At 38.9% G+C, this 20616-nt stretch overlaps 1 protein-coding gene and 1 long non-coding RNA gene across 2 annotated transcripts in view; one reads left to right on the top strand and one right to left on the bottom strand.

The window, feature by feature from the left end:
• The window catches only part of ACMSD (aminocarboxymuconate semialdehyde decarboxylase), a 90729-nt gene extending 77878 nt beyond the window's left edge, over positions 1-12851 (bottom strand). Inside the window, exons 1-2 of the mRNA XM_032354088.1 lie at positions 12636-12851; positions 5026-5070 (exon numbers count right to left, since the gene is read on the bottom strand). Of these exons, the coding sequence (XP_032209979.1) occupies positions 5026-5070; positions 12636-12692 (102 nt within the window). The 5' untranslated portion in view covers positions 12693-12851. The remainder of the gene's footprint in view (positions 1-5025; positions 5071-12635) is intronic.
• A 5355-nt stretch (positions 12852-18206) lies between these two features.
• LOC116596898 overlaps positions 18207-20616 on the top strand; it is a 75008-nt gene continuing 72598 nt past the window's right edge. Inside the window, exon 1 of the long non-coding RNA XR_004288352.1 lies at positions 18207-18344. This is a non-coding gene — a long non-coding RNA (uncharacterized LOC116596898). The remainder of the gene's footprint in view (positions 18345-20616) is intronic.

Here is a 20616-nt window from a genome sequence, read left to right on the forward strand (position 1 = left end):
ATATATATATATTGGTCTCTGCCTCTGGTTCCTGGCACATTTCTCCTAAAACCCTTGTAATTTCCTAAGTGATAAGAACACTAGGAGTTTCTTTTTTTCTTTCCCAAATTTTTATTTAAATTCTAGTTTGTTAATGTATAGTGTAATATTGGTTTCAGGAGTAGAATTTAGTGATTCATCACTTACATACAACACCCAGTGCTCAACATAACAAGTGCCCTCCGTAATACCTATCACTCATTTAGTCCATCCTCCAGCAACCTCCCTCCATCAACCTTCAGTTTGTTCTCTGTTGTTAAGCGTCTCTTATGGTTTGCCTCCCCCTTCATCCTTCTCTCTCCTCTTCCCACATATACATCTGTTTTGTTTCTAAATTTCACATATGAGTGAAACCATGGGGTATTGTTCTTTCTCTGACTGGCTTATTTTTCTTAGCATAATATACTCTAGCTCCATCCACATCATTGCAAATGGCAAGATTTCATTATTTTTGATGGCTGAGTCATATTCCATTGTGTATATTATACCACATCTTTTTTATCCATTTATCAGTTGATGGACATCTGGGCTCTCTCCATAGTTTGGCTATTGTTGTAATGCTGCTATAAACACGGTGGTGCATATACCCCTTCAAATCTGTATTTTTGTATCCTTTGGGTAAATACCTAGTAGTGCAATTGCTGGGTTGTAGGATAGTTCTAGTTTTTACTTTTTGAGGAACCTCCATACTGTTTTCCAAAGTGGCTGCACCAGTTTGCATTCCCACCAGCAGTGCAAAAGGAGTCCCCTTTCTCCGTATCCTCTCCAACATCTGTTGTTTCCTGTGTTGTTAATTTTAGCCATTCTGACAGGTGTGAGGTGGTATCTCACTGTGGTTTTGATCTGCATTTCCCTGGTAATGAGTGATGTTGAATATCTTTTCATGTGTCTGTTAGTTATCTTGATGTCTTTGGAAAAATGTCTATTGATGTCTTCTGCCAATTTCTTAACTGGATTATTTGGGAAGTTTTTTGGGTGTTGAGTTTGATAAGCTCTTTCTAACTTTTGGATACTAACCCTTTATCAGATATGTCATTTGCAAATATCTCTTCCCATTCTGTAGGCTGCATTTTAGTTTTGTTGGTTGTTTCCTTCACTGTGCAAAAGCCTTTTATCTTGATGAAGCTCCTAGAGTTCATTTTTGCTTTTGTTTCCTTTGCCTCTGGCAATGTGTCTAGTAAGAAGTTGCTATAGCTAAGGTCAAAGAGGTTGCTGCCTTCTAGGATTTTGATGGATTCCTGTCTCACATTTAGGTCTTTCATCCATTTTGAATTTATTTTTGTGTATTGTGTAAAAAAAATGGCCCAGTTTCACTTTTCTACATGTGGCAATCGTTTTCTAACACCATTTGTTGAAGAAACTGTTTTTTTTTTTCCATTGCCTATTCTTTCCTACTTCATCAAAAATTAGCTGTCCATACAATTGTGGGTCAATTTCTGGGTTTTCTATTCTGTTCTATTGACCTATGTGTCTGTTTTTGTGCTCAGTATCATACTGTGTTGATGACTCCACCTTTGTACTATAGCTTGAAGTCTGGAATTGTGATGCCTCCCGCTTTGCTTTTCTTTTTCAGGATTGCTTTGACTATTTCAGGGTCTTTTGTGGTTCCATACAAATTTGAGGTTGGTTTATCCTAGCTCTGTGAAAAATGCTGGTGGTATTTTGATAAGGATTGCATTAAATGTGTAGATTGTTTTAGGTGGTATGGACATTTTTTTTTTTTCTTGTTCAGTGGTATGGACATTTTAACAGTGTTTGTTATTCCTACCCATGAGCATGGAATTTTTTCCCATTTCTTTATATTCTTCAATTTCTTTCATAAGTGTTCTATAGTTTTCAGCATATGGATCTTTTACTTCTTTGGGTAGGTTTTTTCCTAGGTATCTTATTGTTATTGTAAATGGGATACAATTGTAAATGGGATCAATTCCTTGATTTCTTTTTCTGCTGCTTCATTATTGGTATGTAGAAATGCAACAGATTTCTGCACAATGATTTTATATCCTGGGACTTTGCTGAATTCATGTATTAGTTCTAGCAATTTTTTTGGTGGTGTCTTTGGGTTTTCTACATAGAGTATCATGTCATCTGCAAATAGTGAAAGTTTGACTTCTTCCTTGCCTATTTAGAAACATTTTATTTCTTTTTGTTATCTAATTGCTGTGGCTAAGACTTCTAGTACTATGTTAGAGAGTAATGGTGAGAGTGGATATCCCTGTCTTGTTCCTGACCATAGAGGACAAGCTCTCAGTTTTTCCCCATTGAGGATGATATTAGCTGTTGGTCTTTCATATGTGGCTATTATGATGTTGAAGTATGTTCCGTCTCTGCCTACTTTGTTGAGGGTTACTAGGAGCATCTCTTACTTTAATATTTGGTCTTTAGTCCTCTGACATAGGATTGCTAAAACCCTTGTGAGTTCCTAAGTGGGTAAGAGCACTAGTAGCATCTTTTGTTCTATTTTTTTAAAAAGATTTTATTTATTTGACACACAGAGATCACAAGCAGGCAGAGAAGTGGGCAGAAAGAGGAGGAAGCAGGCTCTCCGCCAAGCAGAGAACCCGATGTGGGGCTCGATCCCAGGACCCTGGGATCATGACCTGAGTCAAAGGCAGAGGCTTTAACCCAGTAAGCCACCCAGGCACCCCTTTTTTGTTCTATTGATGTGACTCTGAGTAAACCCCTGGATGGCTCCTGGATGGGGCTGGTCATCAGAAAGACCAAGCCATGATTAGAAGCTTGGCATTTTCAGTCCCCCACCACTTCTCCAGGGAAGGAAGAAGGGCTAGAAATAGAGTTAATAATTGAATATGGCTTCATGAGAAAACCTCCATAAAAATTCCAATAGCATGGGGGTTTTAGTAGTTTCCAGGATGGAGAACACATCCACACTGGGAAGATGATGCACCCCAACTCTGTAGGGATGGAAGGTCCTGTGCTTGGGACACAGGTGAAAATCTGGGTAGGTTTTTCTATCTGAGGGAAATGATTTTGAGAGCAGCAACCTGATGAGATCACACAGACTAGTGTGTGAAAAATGCTAATTGGATGGAAATGATGTATTTGTGTATATGCATGCACAGGCATGTGTTTATGTGCACATGTGTGCATGTCTGTATTTGTATTCCCAAAGGCCTGGAAACCACTCAGTAGCATGTTTCTAGATTCATCTGACCCATGGATTTGAAAAGGACCCTATGTCTACCCTCTGAAATGCTCCTAGGTATTCTTTCACCACCCTAAGCGGCTCCCGAAAGGCTATACAACCTGGCTTGCTACCTATACTTTTATCACCACTCAACCAAGGATAAATGGTGTTTTTTAGTTCTGAACAAAGCTTTCCTGTGGCAAACAAATACTCCTTGGTTCATTCCAAGGGCACTGAAAAGCCAAAGGTTAAAAAGAGAAACAAATGGCAGACCAAAGAAATGTTTTGGAAAGATTTTTCTGAGGACAGGAATCTTTGAGGCAAATCAGTCTTGGGGGCCACAAGCTATTTATTCAAAGGAATGTAGAATAAAAAGAAATTTCAGCCCCAAATACTGGATTTTCTCATTGCTTAGCCTAATTTCCATATTCATATATATTTGCCTGTTGTTTTTCCAGTGGCTGTAATCTCTGACCATTGTAATTATGAAAAATACATATTCAGTTCTTTTGCATGTTCATTTGTTTTGTTTTTGAGAGAGAGAGAAATAGATTGTCACTGTTTTGTTCTATTAAATTCTGTACAGTTTTGCTGGAGATATGTAGGTAGTAGATATGAAATATTTTCATTCCTATTTTCTTTTGGAGATTTAGTGTTTATGCAATCTCTTGACATGAAAACAAAATGAAATGAAAGCCATTCAAATACAGTATCAAGGTTACAAATGAGACCTGTCTGTCCATTCCTGTGGACTTCTTAATAGCCTTGTAATCAGCTCTACTCAGAATGTACTCTCCCTTGGGGAGATTTAAGGCCAACTGACATCACCAGCTCCCCTAGGAACTAGCACTTTTAATGGGAAAAGTGCAGCACCGTGTCTATAGCAGCACTTAGTGGGCCCTCTTTAGTGGAGGTGAGAGCGAACTGCCCCAGAGTATTTCTTTCTGGGTCAGCAGGCTATTCCTGGTGCTAGGATTGGTGGGCCTGACACAAAATAGGTGTCAATATAAATCATTAAGTGAGTAAATGAATGTATGACCCCAAGGTTCTCAGATTTGAGTGAGCGTCAGAATCACCAGAGACTTGTCAAAACACAGATTGCTGGCCTGACCCTCAGAATTCCTGAGATGGCAGGTCTGGGGTGATACCCCCAAATTTGCATTTCTTCCAAGTCACCCCTACGCATGGTAATTGTGCCTTCCCAGACCATGCGTCCTCTAGGGTGTGCTTCCATGGTCTGTCTACATTTAGCTGGAAGCTCAGGAATGTGACCTTAACTCCATGAGAGCATGAGATGCCTCTGACAGAGCATGAGATGCATCTGTGTAGCTCTAGACTTCAGCTCATGCACAGGCCTCACTACTTACAGAATGCTTTGCCCCAGGCTTTCCTCCTCTTGCTTTTTCTCTTACCAGACTCAACCTTTAATAAAAGTGGCTTTTCTCCTCTTTGTCTCCAGTGTTTAATTTCTCCAGCTTGTGCACAAACCTAAACTGTGCCATTTATTTGGTTGGCATTAATATACTGTAATAACCTGTGGAAAGAGCCCAGGTCACTTTCTTGAGGCAGAACAATAAATGCTAAAATTGGTTCTAGGGTAGAAAAAAAAAAAGATTTCTTAATGGCTTCTCAAATTGCAATTTTATCTTCTTAAATACAGCTCTTTGAAGTCACCCTCATTTTTCCTAGTAATTTTGAGAAACTCAGTACTGCTTCCTTGCTTATTACAAAGTCAATAAGAGGACATGAGTTGAGCTCCCTGGAGGCCCACCTGCAAGAACATCTCAGGCTCAGGATGTCCCTGTCTAAAGCACATTCACAATTTGGGGAAAACTCACCTTGCTGTGGTGTTGGAGCTGCACCCAGCCTCCATAGCCAAATCTCTGTGGGGGAGAAGCACAGTTAGACTGGAAGAACAAAACAGGAAAGACTGCAATAAAGGAACATCTCTGGGGCAAAAGATCCTGAGTTCCATCCTACCAGGTATCACTTTCCCTTTTTCTCCCTGCACACCTATGTATCACATACTTTGTTGATAGTTAAATCAATTCATTTTTTTCCCCTCGAATATATTTATTTCAGAGGAAAATTCTATGTCATAGAAGTGCTTATTTTACCTAGGTTGCAATTTTTTTTAAAGTTGGGTTTGTTGAGGTATAATTTACATATGGTAAAATTAGATCTTTGTAAGTGTATGTTCCATGCAATCCCACATTGCAATCAAAATGAAAATAGAGTCAGGGACGCCTGGGTGGCTCAGTTGGTTAAGCGGCTGCCTTCGGCTCAGCTCGAGTCCCACATCGGGCTCCTTGCTCGGCAGGGAGCCTGCTTCTCCCTCTGCCTCTAGCCTGCCACTCTGTCTGCCTGTGCTTGTGCTCTGTATCTCTCTCTCTCTCTCTAACAAATAAATAAAAATCTTAAAAAAAAATGAAAATAGAGTCTTTCATCACCCTGAAATATAAAATAATACTCTTTCACAGTCAACACTTGACTTATTCTTGTCCTCAGCCTCTTACAGCCACTGGTTTGATTTCTCAGTTTGTAAGTTTCACTTTTTTCCAAAATGTTGTTTAAGTTAAACCATACATTATACATCCTTTATGAGCGGATTTGTTTTCATTTAGTAATATAGTTGAGATCCATCCATGTTGTTGAATGTGTCAGTAGTTCAGTCCTTTTTTAGTGATGAGTAGTACCCCATTCTAGGGACACTTGGTAGACATTTTGTTTTTCTACTTATCTGCTATTATGAATAAGTTGCTATAAACTTTTGAAGACAGTTCTTTGTGTAGAAATATGTTTTAATTTTTCTTAGGTAAATATCCAGGAGCAGAATTGCTTCATGAGAAACTGCCACTTAGAAACTGTGGCTAAAGTGGCTGTAGCAGTCTGCATGCCCAGCAACAAAGTATGAGAATTCCAGTTGTCCTACACCCTCACCTGCATGTGGTATTGTCAGTTTTCTTAATAAAGCCACTTCAGTAGGTGTGTAGTGTTATACCATTGTGGTCTTATTTGTATTTCTCTAATAACTAGAAAAGCTTTTCAAATACTCATTTGCCATATTTTCTTTGATGAAATATCTGTGAACATTTTTGTCTAGTATTTTTTTTTCTTACCTGGGTTATTTGTCTTCTTATTACTGAGTTTTGAGAGCTGTTTATGTGTTCTGCACCAGATATCAGACACTAGTTTGCAATTTTTAAATGAGGATTAACATTAAAAAATACTTGTTCATGCACTATCTAAAATCATTTCACAGACCACCAGAAGTATGTGGACTATAAAGTCTACTCTTTAAGAAATACCATCTTAGAATGTTAACACTGCTCTTCAAACCATGAGGTGCCCATTAGTAGATCATGAAATCAGTTTAGTGGATGGTGACCCAGACATCCTAAAAGCCAAAATAATTTATGTAATGAATGCTGCCAGCTTTCTACCTCTCTTCCCTCTTTTTAACACTCCTGTACACACCAGCTCTCCTACACCTGCCAGCCCCTGCGTTTCTTTGACAAGGACTTCCCTATTCCTACTGAAGCCAGCTTTTATGCAGTCCTCCTAGAAGGTCAGAAATCTCAGGAGATTAATGTCCCCATTCCTGACCCCCTGCCTCCATATCCCTCAACCAGTGACTGAGGATGCCTGTATTTATATACATTGAATACCCTGGTTTCCCCACCACTTGGACATGATAAGTCTGAGATGAGGCACACATTGTACACTTTCATTGGCTGACTTGCTTTCCCTGTCTCATTTCTCTTCTCTCCTGGTGTTTCTGAGATCACCTCCAAAGTAAACTACTTGCATTTGAATCTTTGTTTCAGGGTCTGCTTCTTGGAAAACCCATGTTAAAATACGAATGAAATGGAATGGAATGAAGCAGAGTGGAAGAGAATAGAACAGAATAGAATAGAATAATATATTAGAATGTTTCCCATGTGTTATTAGTTTCATTAGACTTTTCCATTATATATACGAATGAACTGAGTCACAATATAAAATATATTTCTTCTTGAGATCATGCGTAAGAAGTTTTCAAAGTCTGCCTGAGAACATAGGTATATATGACTCACATAACTAGAGGTTTTCAAATCTCCTTTTGTTCATTCATTCTTCAAATTCTCAGAGAATCCCACCCATGACCAGCCTTACTAGGGCAGAGAAAATGAAGGACACTTCCAGTCTTGAACATGTGGGGGTGGGCTGTCAAGTATTGAAAGGTAATGGTATGTGAGACGTGCTGTGGCCAAGTAACACACGAGCTCTCTGGGAGCCTGTAGGAGGGTACTGGCCACCACCTTGAGTCGGGTGGTATCTATGGAGGGAGATTGAAAAGATAGTCTGGGGTCAGAACTTCCAATGTTCAGCATTTCCTGGCTTCAGAACAGTGAAGAAAGGGGAGAAGGGAAGATGGGGGGCCAGAAACAGTGATATGAAGAGCTTATCAAAAGCAGTTGTCAGTAGTGTTGGGTAGAGAAGCTGAATATCAGCTCACCTTCTTGCTTATTATAGTTGGATGAAACCAGCTAACAGTGATTCATTTTCATGTCATGTTACAGGGAAGTTGTCTTGAGGGAGTCCGTCCTTGGCAGGTTTCTTTTCCGAGCTACCCTCTCACCTCCAGACTGAGAGGGGAGGTCTAGGCCTGCAGCACAGGGCTGTTTGTATGTCTCTGTGTCTGTGACTGGGGCCACCCCAAGAAAGATTTAAGATTTTGTAAATTCTGTACCAGCCTTGTTCTACCTTGACATAAGGTCTGTTCTTGAGTTCTACTTCCAAATAATCATATTAGCTCTGAAAAATCAACCTGCCCCCTTCCTAAATGACATCATAGGACCTGGAGTAGTAGCCTGGGCATGCAAAGGAAACTGTCCATCAGGGGCCTGGATTCTCTTCTTTGTACCAAGTCTCTCTTTTGTATCCCACCACCCCACTCTTCTCCTTTCATGCATTTAATTCCCTCGTGCTCTCCACCTCCATCTTCTCCTGGATAAAGCTGATGAGACATTTATATTGGTGGAGGAGGTGGCACATGGCCTCAACCAGTTACACTTTAAAGTCAATAAACTTTCTCTTGAATTGGGAAATTGTCACTGAAATTTTACTTTACTGTAGAAGAAAAAGTTTTGTTTCCTTGTTTCCTTCTCTATTCTTTCTTTCCTCTCTCTCTTTCTTACTTATTCTTAATTTGCTAAGGAACTTTAGCCCATAAGTTAGCAGGTTAAAGATGTATTCTCTTGGAGGAAGGGCAGAGAGGCAGGGGGAGGCAGAACAAAGGGATCTTGTCACATATGACCAACCACTTACAAGATTCTGAATTTTGTTGGAGTAACTTAGCATCTCAAAGTCACTCTTTCCTTATGTGTCAAGTGAGGATACATTTTGTGCTTCATATTTAGCTGTAACATAGCATTTTATAGGAATTTAATTGAGATAAAATTCATAGAGCTACTGATGCCAGACCTGGCTTATAGAAAGGGCCTCATCAATGCTAACAATGATTATGATGATGATGACAGTGGCATTGGTAATGGTGGAGGCAGTGGGGGTGATAGTGATGGTTGTGGTATTTGTAGGGATGGCAGTGGTGGTGGCAATGGTAGAGGTTGTGAGGTGGTAGCAGTAAAGTTAGTAAGCTTGGTGGTGGTGGTGGCAGCAGCCATGGGTGGCATTAGATGTAGCATAGTGGTGGCAACCTATTTTATCCTTAGGTGGTAGAAGAAGGCATACTCTAGCTCCAGACATTAAAGAGTGCTCTGAAAGAAGGAGCTTTTGTCACCCTGTGTTCCTCCTTCCTCTTTCTTGGAAAGCACAAAATTTGACCACTTTGTGTTTCTTCTAACCCCCCTGGAAAGGCCTAACCTATTTAGGGCAACTGCTGCAAGTCTGGGTTCTACATAGTTCTGCAGCTGTCATCCTAGGTTGAATCAAGCCTGGGGTCTGAAATTTATGACCTTGAAAATAGTTTTGGTGAGAGCATATGCCAAGAGGCATTTACAGTCTGAAAATATTTGACTGACAATGACCATAGGTATTTAAGGTCATGACAATAAAAAACAAACTAAAAAAACCAAGGGAATTCAGTTCTACATACAAGAGATATGTTTCTGAAATAGATTTATATCAATTAGAGATAGATGAACTGAATGGCATTTTTAATGTCTTGGGACATCACACTTCATGAGGTGAATAAGGAAATTCCTGTATGATGATACCAGATATCTATTCCCTCAGACGGGTTGCTTAAAAGTCAGATTATGTCTGGAATTTTATTTCCTAAAATCTGACAGTGATCAAGTACAATTAAATCATTGCTAATGAAAAAAATATGTAAATATATATTTGTTACTGGCCAGAATTTTTCAAACCCATTTAAAACTGGAAGAATCTTTGCAAATCTTACTATTGGGGACACAGTACGTGGTCTGTAAATTCTTACTGAAGGAAAGAGCCAAGACCTTATTATCATCATTGTTGTTATGAATAATCTCATCACGGATCAACCTGAAACAATGTTCACCATGGTTCCTTGGGCCACCATCCTCCTCTTTCTGAGAGCAGAGAGTAGGGGTCCTGATGCATCAGAAACACAATTTAATCAAGTGCTCCCTGCATCTGCTCTTTACACCTGAGATAGATTTTCCCCCTAAGGTTCTTAACTGTAAGTCTGAATAAAATCGTTATTAGCAAGTGAAAATGAAAAGATTTCTCAGATCCCAGTTGTTAATAATCATTAGTTAAATATCAACCCAGGCATTTTGATTCTACTTATCTGTTTCTTCACTGCATTAGGAGGTCAAGGTTATTGAGGTGTGTTCATTAATGTTTAATAAGGAAAGGCAGATTGGAAAACATGTTAGTTCTTCCAATGGGGCTTCATCTTCTGAAACAAAACTGGCTTCTCCTTCTCATTCTTTTATTGGAAAGTTTGGAAAAATGGTGAGAAAAGATCAGAGATTGATGTTTTGAAATAATATTTTATCCCTTGAGAAACAATTTGAAGATAAAGGAAAATCTGCTGTAATTACTGAACTATATGAACACCAAGGACTCAGGTCACTTTAATGCTTACATTACTCTGGCTATATGTACTGGTAATGGGGTGAGAGGAAGAAGAGTCCCATGTTTATCTCACTTCCATTTTGAAAACAAACTTTTTCAGCTGGTTTTTTTTTTTTTTCATCACTGGTTTGCTTGCAATCAAATGAAGACTTTACCACATAACAAATCCACTTACTTGACCTGTGGGTTGGAGTTAGGTTCCAGTGACCCTGTGATGAGGCTCTCAGTGGGTTTACACGAATGTGGGGAGTTGGGAAACAGGCTGGTGTGGAGGGAGACAGTGGGGGACAGAGGGAAGCAGAGACATCCCTCATAGAAGTGATAGTCTCCTGCGCAAGCTCTATCAAGGTGGTTGCATTGGTAATGCTGCAGAGGGGCCACCATGGTCCCACATAACTCTGGGATTAGAGGCTCCTTTCTGTGTCTTGGGTACTCATTTGTCCAGCAAGGTTAATAATATAAATCCTATCTGAAATTTACATGATTTTTATGTGAATCTAATACATATGTATCTTGCTCCCTGGCAGTTTAAGAGTATAATGGTTATTATTACTATCATTATATCATCAATATTATTAAGCTTATCAGTCATCTGCAGCAAATGAGACTACTAGATAGAACCCTGGTTTACTGGGACATAAACTGAATGCCCCTCCCCTCTTTTTAGGCAACAGCTAGAGGTTAAGAAGGAGAAGGGAGGGGGGGTGCCTGGATGGCTCATTCACTTAAGTGTCTGATTCTTGGTTTCAGCTCAGGTCGTGATCTCAGAGTTGTGAGATCAAGCCCCTCATCAGGCTCCACACTCAGTGTGGAATCTGCCTGAGACTCTCTCTCATCTCCTGCTGCCCCTTGCCTGCCTCAAATAAATAAGTAAATCTTAAAAAAAAGAAAAAAAAAAAAAGGAGAAGGGGCAAAAAGAGCCAGCAGAGCATGTGGTTGGGAGGTCTACAGGGCACATATTTATGGTTATAGCCTCCCTAATCTCTGCATCTTTTGGCTTCTTAACCAGTTTCAACAATGCCTTCAGGGCCCTGCATTGGGTGGGGGCACCTAGAAATTGTCAGCTCTTGACGACAACTTCTCTGCTCAAACTGGAGGCAAGCTTCTGGGTGGGAAGCAGACGAAGGGAGGTGGATTTGTGACTCTAGGTAGATAGTAGGTAGAAAGTTTTCTCCCTTTAGCAAAGAGGAGGCACATTTTTAGGCTGCTCTGGGTCTTCATCACTAACCTTGTAAAGTGGGGTTTACACTTTAATAAAACACGATGAGTACAATAACATTTAGAGCAGCAATGTCCCATGTAGGCCCTTAGACTCCTGCAGGGGTTAGCTGGTGCAGTTAGTTTTTAACTACCTGCTACACCAGGAAACACTTTTAAGATGGTTCAGCATCATATGTATTTTTCAAATGACAATGTCTACTATTCATTCACCTTACCTAAAGTACCAGTGGAGAAAGAAACAAGATTAACGTTCTTCTAGGAGACATTTATGAAAAGAAAACAGTTTCACTTACTTGCATAATAAACTGTATTTTAATTAGAGTTTGTGTTAATTCATTTTTCCTCACTTGGGATAAAAAAGATGAAACATTATTAGTGGCATGAAAATACTAGAGAGAAGATTAGGTAAAACCTGATACTTAGCCTGAATAAAGCTCAAACCAGTTATACATTTCCTCATGTTCCCCACCTCCTTCTTTTAGTATTCATTCAAAAGTTCTTAATGACAAAAGGAAATTTCCCTCTTTTGAGAAACAGAGAAAAAGACACTCATTGTACAAAGGCTTCATGTCATTTTCTCTAGGGTTTTTTGATGTTCCTACTCTCTAGTTCATAACAAGGATTTACAGCTTAAAGAACATCAAAAGGAAAGGTTTCAGACAGTGTCCTAAAATAGACTTTAAAAAAATTCCGCAAAGCTATCTCTTAGTGCTTCTAAAACTTATTTTAAACATTTTGGAAAGGAGATGTGTTTTAGAAGTCTTGGAAGCCTATCATATTCCATTTTTTAATAGTCTTTTGCTTGAAACTGTAACTTTAAATTCTGTAGTTGGCACGTACTTCCCAGCAGCTGAATATGTGATTTAAATGGAAGTAAAACTGCCTGACTTAAATTGTCCAGAAATTTTAAAGAATGCTTCATTTGAGAAGAAAAGGGGATTTTGAGAAGGCACTTATTTCTTTGATCAATATTCTTTGAAAATAAATATAAAGCTAATTTTTTAAAAAACTGGGAAATCAGAGCTACCAAATAATTTTAAATCACACCTAGAGCAGAGAAACTTAACATCTAATTCCCCAAAGAATAAACAGATCTGTAGTACAAGCAATGAGAAACCCTGGAGAAGATCCTGAAATAATTCATCAGATTAATCACCATTACCTTTTTTAGATCTGGCCATTCTTTTGGTAGAATATGACTATGGATGTCAATTTTCATCTCCACAGGATCAGAGAAGCATGCAAAGAAAGAAGTTTTGGTATCAAGCGATCTCCATAAAAACGATGGAGTTAATTGATTTACAGAGTCTCTTTACAGCTACTTTCTGGCACCAGTCAGTAAGCTTAGTCGGCTCAATCTAAGTCCACGGGAAGTGCCTTATTAAAGTTCAGAATTCTGTTTATTTGTCAACTTGGCTTTGGATCAACAACTCTTTGGTAATCGGGACTCTGGGCACTAAATTAAAAAATAAAAAAAAGACTGTACTAAACCTCACGAGGTCAGATGTACTATTGGGTGCTTTTGAATTACAGCAGGTCCAAAATCGGTTAATCTTTGCTTTTAAATATTTCTTTTTTTCTTTTTCAAGATATACATAGGAAAAAAATGGAGTGCCTGGGTAGTGTGGTTGGTTGATCGTTCAACTTTTGGATTTTGCGTGGGTAGTGATCTCATGGTCATGGGACTGAGCCCTGCATGGGGCTCTGCACTCAGCATATTTGAAATTCTCTCTCCCTTTTCCTTTGCTCCTCCTGCTCATGCACACACTCTCTTTCTCTCTCAAATAAATAAATCTTTTTTTAAAAAGATACAGTAAAAAATCAAGTAGAACATGGTTAAAAATCAAATAGTACAAAGTGTTGTTAAAGAACAGTAATCACTGACTCACCTTATCATTACTTCCCCAGAAGGAACCAATTTTAAAACTTTTGCTTTTCATTCAGTTATTTACCTTGATGTCTTTAAACAGTATTGATCGATTGGCTTGTTCATGAAAATTTAACATGTTGAAAAGTTGTGGGGGAAGTTTCACCTTTACTTTTAAGTCAGAGAAAAAGTCTATTCTTCATACATGTTATTTTTTCCATTGCCTTTTTCTTTCATTTATTCTTTTTTTCAGTCTTCTTTTTAAATTTATTTTTTATTTTCAGCATAACAGTATTCATTATTTTTGCATCACACCCAGTGCTCCATGCAATCTGTGCCCTCTATAATACCCACCACCTGGTTCCCCCAACCTCCCACCCCCCGCCCCTTCAAAACCCTCAGATTGTTTTTCAGAGTCCATAGTCTCTCATGGTTCACCTCCCCTTCCAATTTCCCCCAACTCCCTTCTCCTCTCTAACTCTTTCATTTATTCTTGCATTTAATATTTATTAAGGCTGAATGAGGTAAAATTATGCATATGTTGTAATAGATAACTGTACACAGCTTAAGTGCAGGGATAAAAAGAGGGAAACCATTCCATACTGAGAGTTCTCAGAGCCCTTTGGGGAGGTCTTCCACTGGAGTGTAAAGTGGGGCTATGGGTCATGTCTCTAAAGAAAGCCTAGAAAAAAACAGCCCTTTGTTATTCTATGTTAACTCTTTCCTATTCCTGGAAAGCTTAAAAAGTTCAAGGACCTGAGGTCTCTGGCACAGCCTTAAAACTACTTTGGGATGACCCCTTCATCTCAGTCTCCATAGGATAGGGACTAAGTCATCAAAAAAGCCTTCCTACTAGGCTATTCAACTAGATTCTGGAAAAATGCAACCAACATTCTTTTCAACTAGATTCCGGGTAGATTATAACAAATGTTCTTTTAAATGCTGCTCAGCTTGAAAGAAAATAAAGCAAATCCTCAAGGTCATTTTTTAAAAAGTTCAACAACCTAAAATGGAATAAGTGACCCTTCAGCCAACATGAGGATACATGCCAATATCCAAAGTTGGGTGTAAGTACTTTTGGAGCACTTTCTGTGGCTCAGGCACTGTTCCAAGCATTTTAGTCATATCAATTAATTTATTCCTTATAACAATCCTATGGGAGAGGAATTATTACTAATATCCACTTCATAAAAGAGGAAACTGAAGCACACAGAAGTTTGGTAACTTGTCCAGGGTCACAGAAAGAAACCCTGGAGTGAGTGGTAGAAACAAAATTTGAGCCCAGGCAGTATAGACTCAGAATTCTGAGAGCTTTGAGGATTTATATCTCGGAGGAGTAGGAGATCATACCATGGTCTAGTATAAAACTGAGACCCCTTCATTTAATTAGAATTTTTTAAAATTATTTATTTATTTTTAAATTTCTTTTCAGTGTTCCAGAATTCATTGTCTATGCACCACACCCAGTGCTCCATGCAATACGTGCCCTCCATAATACCCACCACCACACTCACCCAACCTCCCATCCCTCACCCCTCCAAAACCCTCAGATTGTTTTTCAGAGTCCATAGTCTTTCATGGTTCATCTCCCCCTCCAATTTCCCCCAACTCCTTCCTCCTCTCCATCTCCCCATATCCTCCAGGTTATTTCTTATTCTCCACAAGTAAGCAAAACCCTATGATAATTGACTCTCTCTGCTTGAATTATTTCACTCAGCATAATCTCTTCCAGTCCCATCCATGTTGATACAAAAGTTGGATAGTCATCCTTTCTTTTTTTTTAAATTTTAAATTTTTATTTTTTAATAAACATATAATGTATTATTAGCCCCAGGGGTACAGGTCTGTGAATCGCCAGGTTTACATACTTTACAGCACTCACCATATCACATATCCTCCCCAGTGCCCATAACGCCACCACCTTCTCCTGACCCCCCTCCACCCGTCACCTTCAGTTTGTTTTGTGACAGTAAGAGTCTTATGGTTTGTCTCCCTCCTGATCCCATTTGTTTCATTTATTCTTTTCCTACCCTCCAAACCCCCCACGTGGCATTTCCACTTCCTCATATGAGGGAGATCATATGATAGTTGTCTTTCTCTGATGGATTTATTTCGCTAAGCATAATACCCTCTAGTTCCAGCCACTTCGTCACAAATGGCAAGATTTCATTTCTTTTGATGGCTGCATAGTATTCCATTGTATATATATATACCACATCTTCTTTATCCATTCATCTGTTGATGGACATCTAGGTTCTTTCCATAGTTTGGCTATTGTGGATATTGCCTCTATAAACATTCAGGTACATGTGCCCCTTCAGATCACTACATTTGTTTGTTTGTTTCCTTTTTTTTTTTGTGGGTTTTAAAAAATTTTTTTAAATTATTTATTTATTTATTTTTAAAATTTCTTTTCAGCGTAACAGTATTCATTGTTTTTGCACCACACCCAGTGCTCCATGCAATACGTACCCTCCTTAATACCCACCACCTGGCTTTAGGGTAAACACCCAGTAGTGCAACTGCTGGGTCGTAAGGTAGCTCTATTTTCAACATTTTGAGGAACCTCCATGCTGTTTTCCAGAGTGGTTGCACCAGCGTGCATTCCCACCAACAGTGTAGGAGGGTTCTCCTTTCTCCGCATCCTCACCAGCATCTGACATTTCCTGACTTATTAATTTTAGCCATTCTGACTGGTGTGAGGTGGTATCTCATTGTGGTTTTGATTTGTATTTCCCTGATGCCAAGAGATGTGAAGCACTTTTTCATGTGTCTGTTGGCCATCTGGATGTCTTCTTAGCAGAAATGTCTGTTCATGTCCTCTGCCCATTTCTTGATTGGATTATTTGTTCTTTTGGGTGTTGAGTTCGATAAGCTCTTTATAGATTTTGGACACTAGCCCTTTATCTGATATGTCATTTGCAAATACCTTCTCCCATTCTGTCAGTTGTCTTTTGGTTTTGTTAACTATTTCCTTTGCTGTGCAGAGGCTTTTGATCTTGATGAAGTCCCAATAGTTCATTTTTGCCCTTGCTTCCTTTGCCTTTGGCTATGTTCCTAGGAAGAAGTTGCTGCGGCTGAGGTCAAAGAGGTTGCTGCCTGTGTTCTCCTCTAGGATTTTGATGGATTTCTGTCTCACATGGAGATCTTTCATCCATTTTGAGTTTATCTTTGTGTGTGGTGTAAGAGAATGGTTGAGTTTCACTCTTCTACACATAGGTGTCCAATTTTCCCAGCACCATTTATTGAAGAGACTGTCTTTTTTCCACTGGATATTTTTTCCTGCTTTGTCGAAGATTTGACCATAGAGTTAGGGTACATATCAAAGCCCTCACCATATTTCTATCAATGATTTATTCACGATGATTTAGGTATTCTCTGAGACAATGTAAGCTTTCTCTACCATGCTCTTCATTTCCTTCTGAGCCCTCGCTGGCAGAGTCATTTGCATCCACATGTCTATTAACAGTCTGTTCAAGGGAATCTAGGATTTTTTCCATCATACACCTCAAGGTTCTTGCAGCCTCTACTCATTACTCAATTACAAAGCCACTTTCACATTTTTTGTATTTGTTACAGCAGCACCCTACTTCTGGGTGCCAAAGTCTGTATTTGTTTTCAATTGCTTCTATAACAAAGACTACATCCTTTGTGGTTTAAACCAATACAAGTTTATTCTCTTACTGTTTTGGCAGTCAGAAGTCTAAATGGGTCAGCAGTCTGTGTTCCGGCTGAAAGCTCTAGAGAAGAATCTGTTTCCTTACTTTTTCTGCCTTCTAGAGTCTGTCTGCATCCTTGGCATAGACTCCATTCTCCATCCCCCAAGCCAGCCGTATAGTATCTTGCAGTCTTTCTCTCCATTCTGTCATCATACAGCCTTTTTTTTTTTTTTAAAACTCTAACCCTACCATCTCCCTCTTGTAAAGAGTTGTGTAACTACATTGGACCCACCCAGATAACCCAGGATAATTTACCCATCTCAAAATCCATAACATCACATTTTCAAAGTCCTTTTAAAAATTTAAATTAATATTTTCACAAGTTTTGGGAATAGGACATGGAAATCCTTGAGTGGGGAGCATTATTCAGCCTTATTCAGCATTATTCATGTCCACAATTGGGCATGGTAAAATTCTCAGAATAGCTACTAAAAGAATATACACGGAGTATATAACTTTCAATCCTGTTAAGTGGAAACTGGAATAAGGGAAAAAAATTTAATCTAAAAGAAGGCAATAGAGAGGAAAAAAGAAACATAGAAAAAAGTAGGCAAATAGCGCACAATAAAATGACAGAAATAACCACATCCAGCTAAATGTTGTTTATTAGAAACATGTTTAAACTCTAAGGATAGACACGGTTTGAGAGTAGAAAGGAAATAGAAAATAGAAGAAGCAAATTCTAACCAAAAGAAAGCCATGATAGCCACTTCTTTCATAAGCACTTCACATTAGTTCAAATGAAAGAGACCACAATACAAAAAGCATTGTTAAGGCAAAGGAGGATCACTATAATAATAAAAAGGTTTAGCTAAGTACAAAGCCATAATAATTCTAAATTTGTATACCAGATTGTCTCAAAGTATGTAATGCACACAGTGCATATTCCAAATACATATATTTGAAAATTTACCAACATATGTCTTCAATTATTGATAAGTCAGATAAAAATTACCTACAGGAAGCTGCAGAGGAAGGCCTCAATGCTGGGGTGCCACTAAAGAACCTCATAAGCATGTCACTAGAGAAAGAGAAAGAGCATTTTAAGCTCTAGCCTGTCCACAGAGCTCAAAGCTATTTTACTATGGGGTCATTTCATTAGCATTTGTCCCAAAATCCTAAGATTTCTTCTCTCTCCCTGCTTTGGTTGCCCCAGAGAAGGAGATCAAGCTCAAGGAAGAGAAGAATCGCCAGTTGGAAAAGAAGAAAAAATCATGGGCCCACCTTCAGGGGGGGAGAAGTCTCATCTTTCAATGAGGATTGAAGAGATTATTAATATATTTAAGTGGGTGTTTTTTAGTTTTTCAACTGAGATTGGGTTTGTAATTTTAAAATGAGCTTAGGAATTTTTATTATATAGAAGTGAGTAGAAATATCACAGAGGCTATATAGGTTTTAATCCAGAGGGAGGAGGAGGACAGCTTTCACCAAACAGTATTAAAGGGAAAGTGGGAGATTTAAAATGATGCATATGTAACGACATCTGATGAGTTCTGTGCATTCAGTGTACCTATAAGAGAAGAAGAGAGCAATGCTTTTATTTTTGCTTATAAAAACAAGTAAATCTTTCGGCTGAATGGGCAGGAGGTTTTAGGGTCCTTGATCCTTTCATTTATCAAAGGGAAGTGACAACAAAAAAGGAAAATTATATAAGATCTCATCTCCACATTTAAGAAAATGAATTATAAATCAGATGAGCTTTATACTCACTTATACTGACATTCCTTTGTGGAAAAAGGCAAGAGATCCTTAAATTATTCAGTATTGGATTGTATAAAAATAAAAAAAATGGTTTAGACTAAGTCTGTGTAGCTCCTTTCTCCTGGCCCTCATCTAATGGCTATGAGTCAGCTTAAATACCAGGCTTTGAATCCTGACTACTGCTTATTAGTTGGATGGTCTTGAGAAAGTTACATGGTCTCTGTCAAAAAGGGATGATAATAGAATTGATCTCATAGAGAGTTACTGTTTAAGTATTAACTTTAGTAATATAAAACTATCAGCTATGAATTATACCATGACACCTAACCCAGTTACTTCTTAGTCTGCTGTGTGTAAAGCATGGCAGGAAGTCCAATATTAGTATTTTGAGGGAACTTGCTCCCCCTTTCTTAGATTATATAAGAACCCAGGTTTATGTGACCCAGGACTATGGGATAGGGGTGTGGCTTCTGTTAAGGTGACCACAACTATATTTGTCCTTGATCAGACCTGTGTGTTCCACTTGAAGGTGGGCAACTCCACTGGTTGAAAGGACCATTCCTCTTCCCCAATTTTTCCCCATCCCCACAATCAATAAATTGCCAAGTTTTTTTTTTTTTTTTTAAGATTTATCCATTTATTTTAAGGAGAGAGAGAGAAAGAGAGCATGAGAAGGAGGAGCAGAGGGAGAGGGAGAATCTCAAACAGACTTTGCACCGAGGGCAGAGCCTGATGTGGAGCTTGTTCCCAGTACCCTTAGGTAAAGATCATGACCTGAGCCAAAACCAAGAGTCTATTGCACCATCTGGGTGCCTCTCACTGTCTTTTTATTTTAATTCCATTGCATCTTTCAACCTTGTTCTCTTTCCTCCAGTCTTTCTTTGAGGCCCTCAAGATCTTTCTTCAGGATTGTTTAATTTCCCACTGGTAGCATCTTGGCCCTCTGTAATCCATCCTTAGGACTCTTGACCAGCATAATATTTCTAAAACACAAAATAATCACATCTCCTTCAATGTAACACTTTTTATGGTTTCTCACTACGAAGTCCAAGCATGCGTGGGAAACAAGGCCCCCTGGGTACTTCTCCACTTCCTTTGTCTCTGTGTTTTGCTACTGTGCCCTGTGCCCTAGTCACAGGAGATATTTGTGCTTCCTCAAATATGATATATTTCCCGTTTGGGCTTTATATATGGCTTCGTTGACATCTAATGCTTGGAATAATTTTTACCTGTCCTTTCTGCCCAGTGTGTATCTATCCATCACTGAACATTTAGCTAAAACATCACCTCCTCTATAAAGCCTCTTCTGCTAATACCCATCTCCAAAAGGCAAAAGGCAACTACCTCTCCCTGCAAGAGTTAGCTGGGGGAATGAGTAGGAATGGTCCTGACAAAGCTGAGAATGATTTCAAGCTCATCTTCAAAGATACCAGAATCCCTTTCTACTGCCTTTTCCCAGGCTTCTAGATTTTTGGTACCCAGAGACCACTTTATCTCTTTCTCTTTCTTATCAATTCTTGCTAATTGGAAAAGAGCTACTTTGAATCCTTTGCACTTGAATTTGAATTTGTTTACATCCAGGGACTGTTGAATTAATGAATTTTTTGAGGAAACATCATGGGGCCAGGGACCATGTTTGTTTTCTTGTCTGTTACATCCCTAGTGAAAAACAACTGAGTAGGTACCTGTGATGGTTAAATTTATCTTTCAGCTTGGCTAGATCACAGTATCCAGATATTTGGTTAAACCCTATTGTAGATGTTTCTGTGAAGGTTTTTTAGGGAGAAGGGATTAATATTTGAATGAATGGACTTTGAGAAAAGCAGATTATCCTCCACAGTAGGGGTGGGGCTCCT

This window comes from Mustela erminea, chromosome 8 (assembly GCF_009829155.1).
Source record: "Mustela erminea isolate mMusErm1 chromosome 8, mMusErm1.Pri, whole genome shotgun sequence".
Taxonomy (NCBI): Eukaryota; Metazoa; Chordata; class Mammalia; order Carnivora; family Mustelidae; genus Mustela; species Mustela erminea.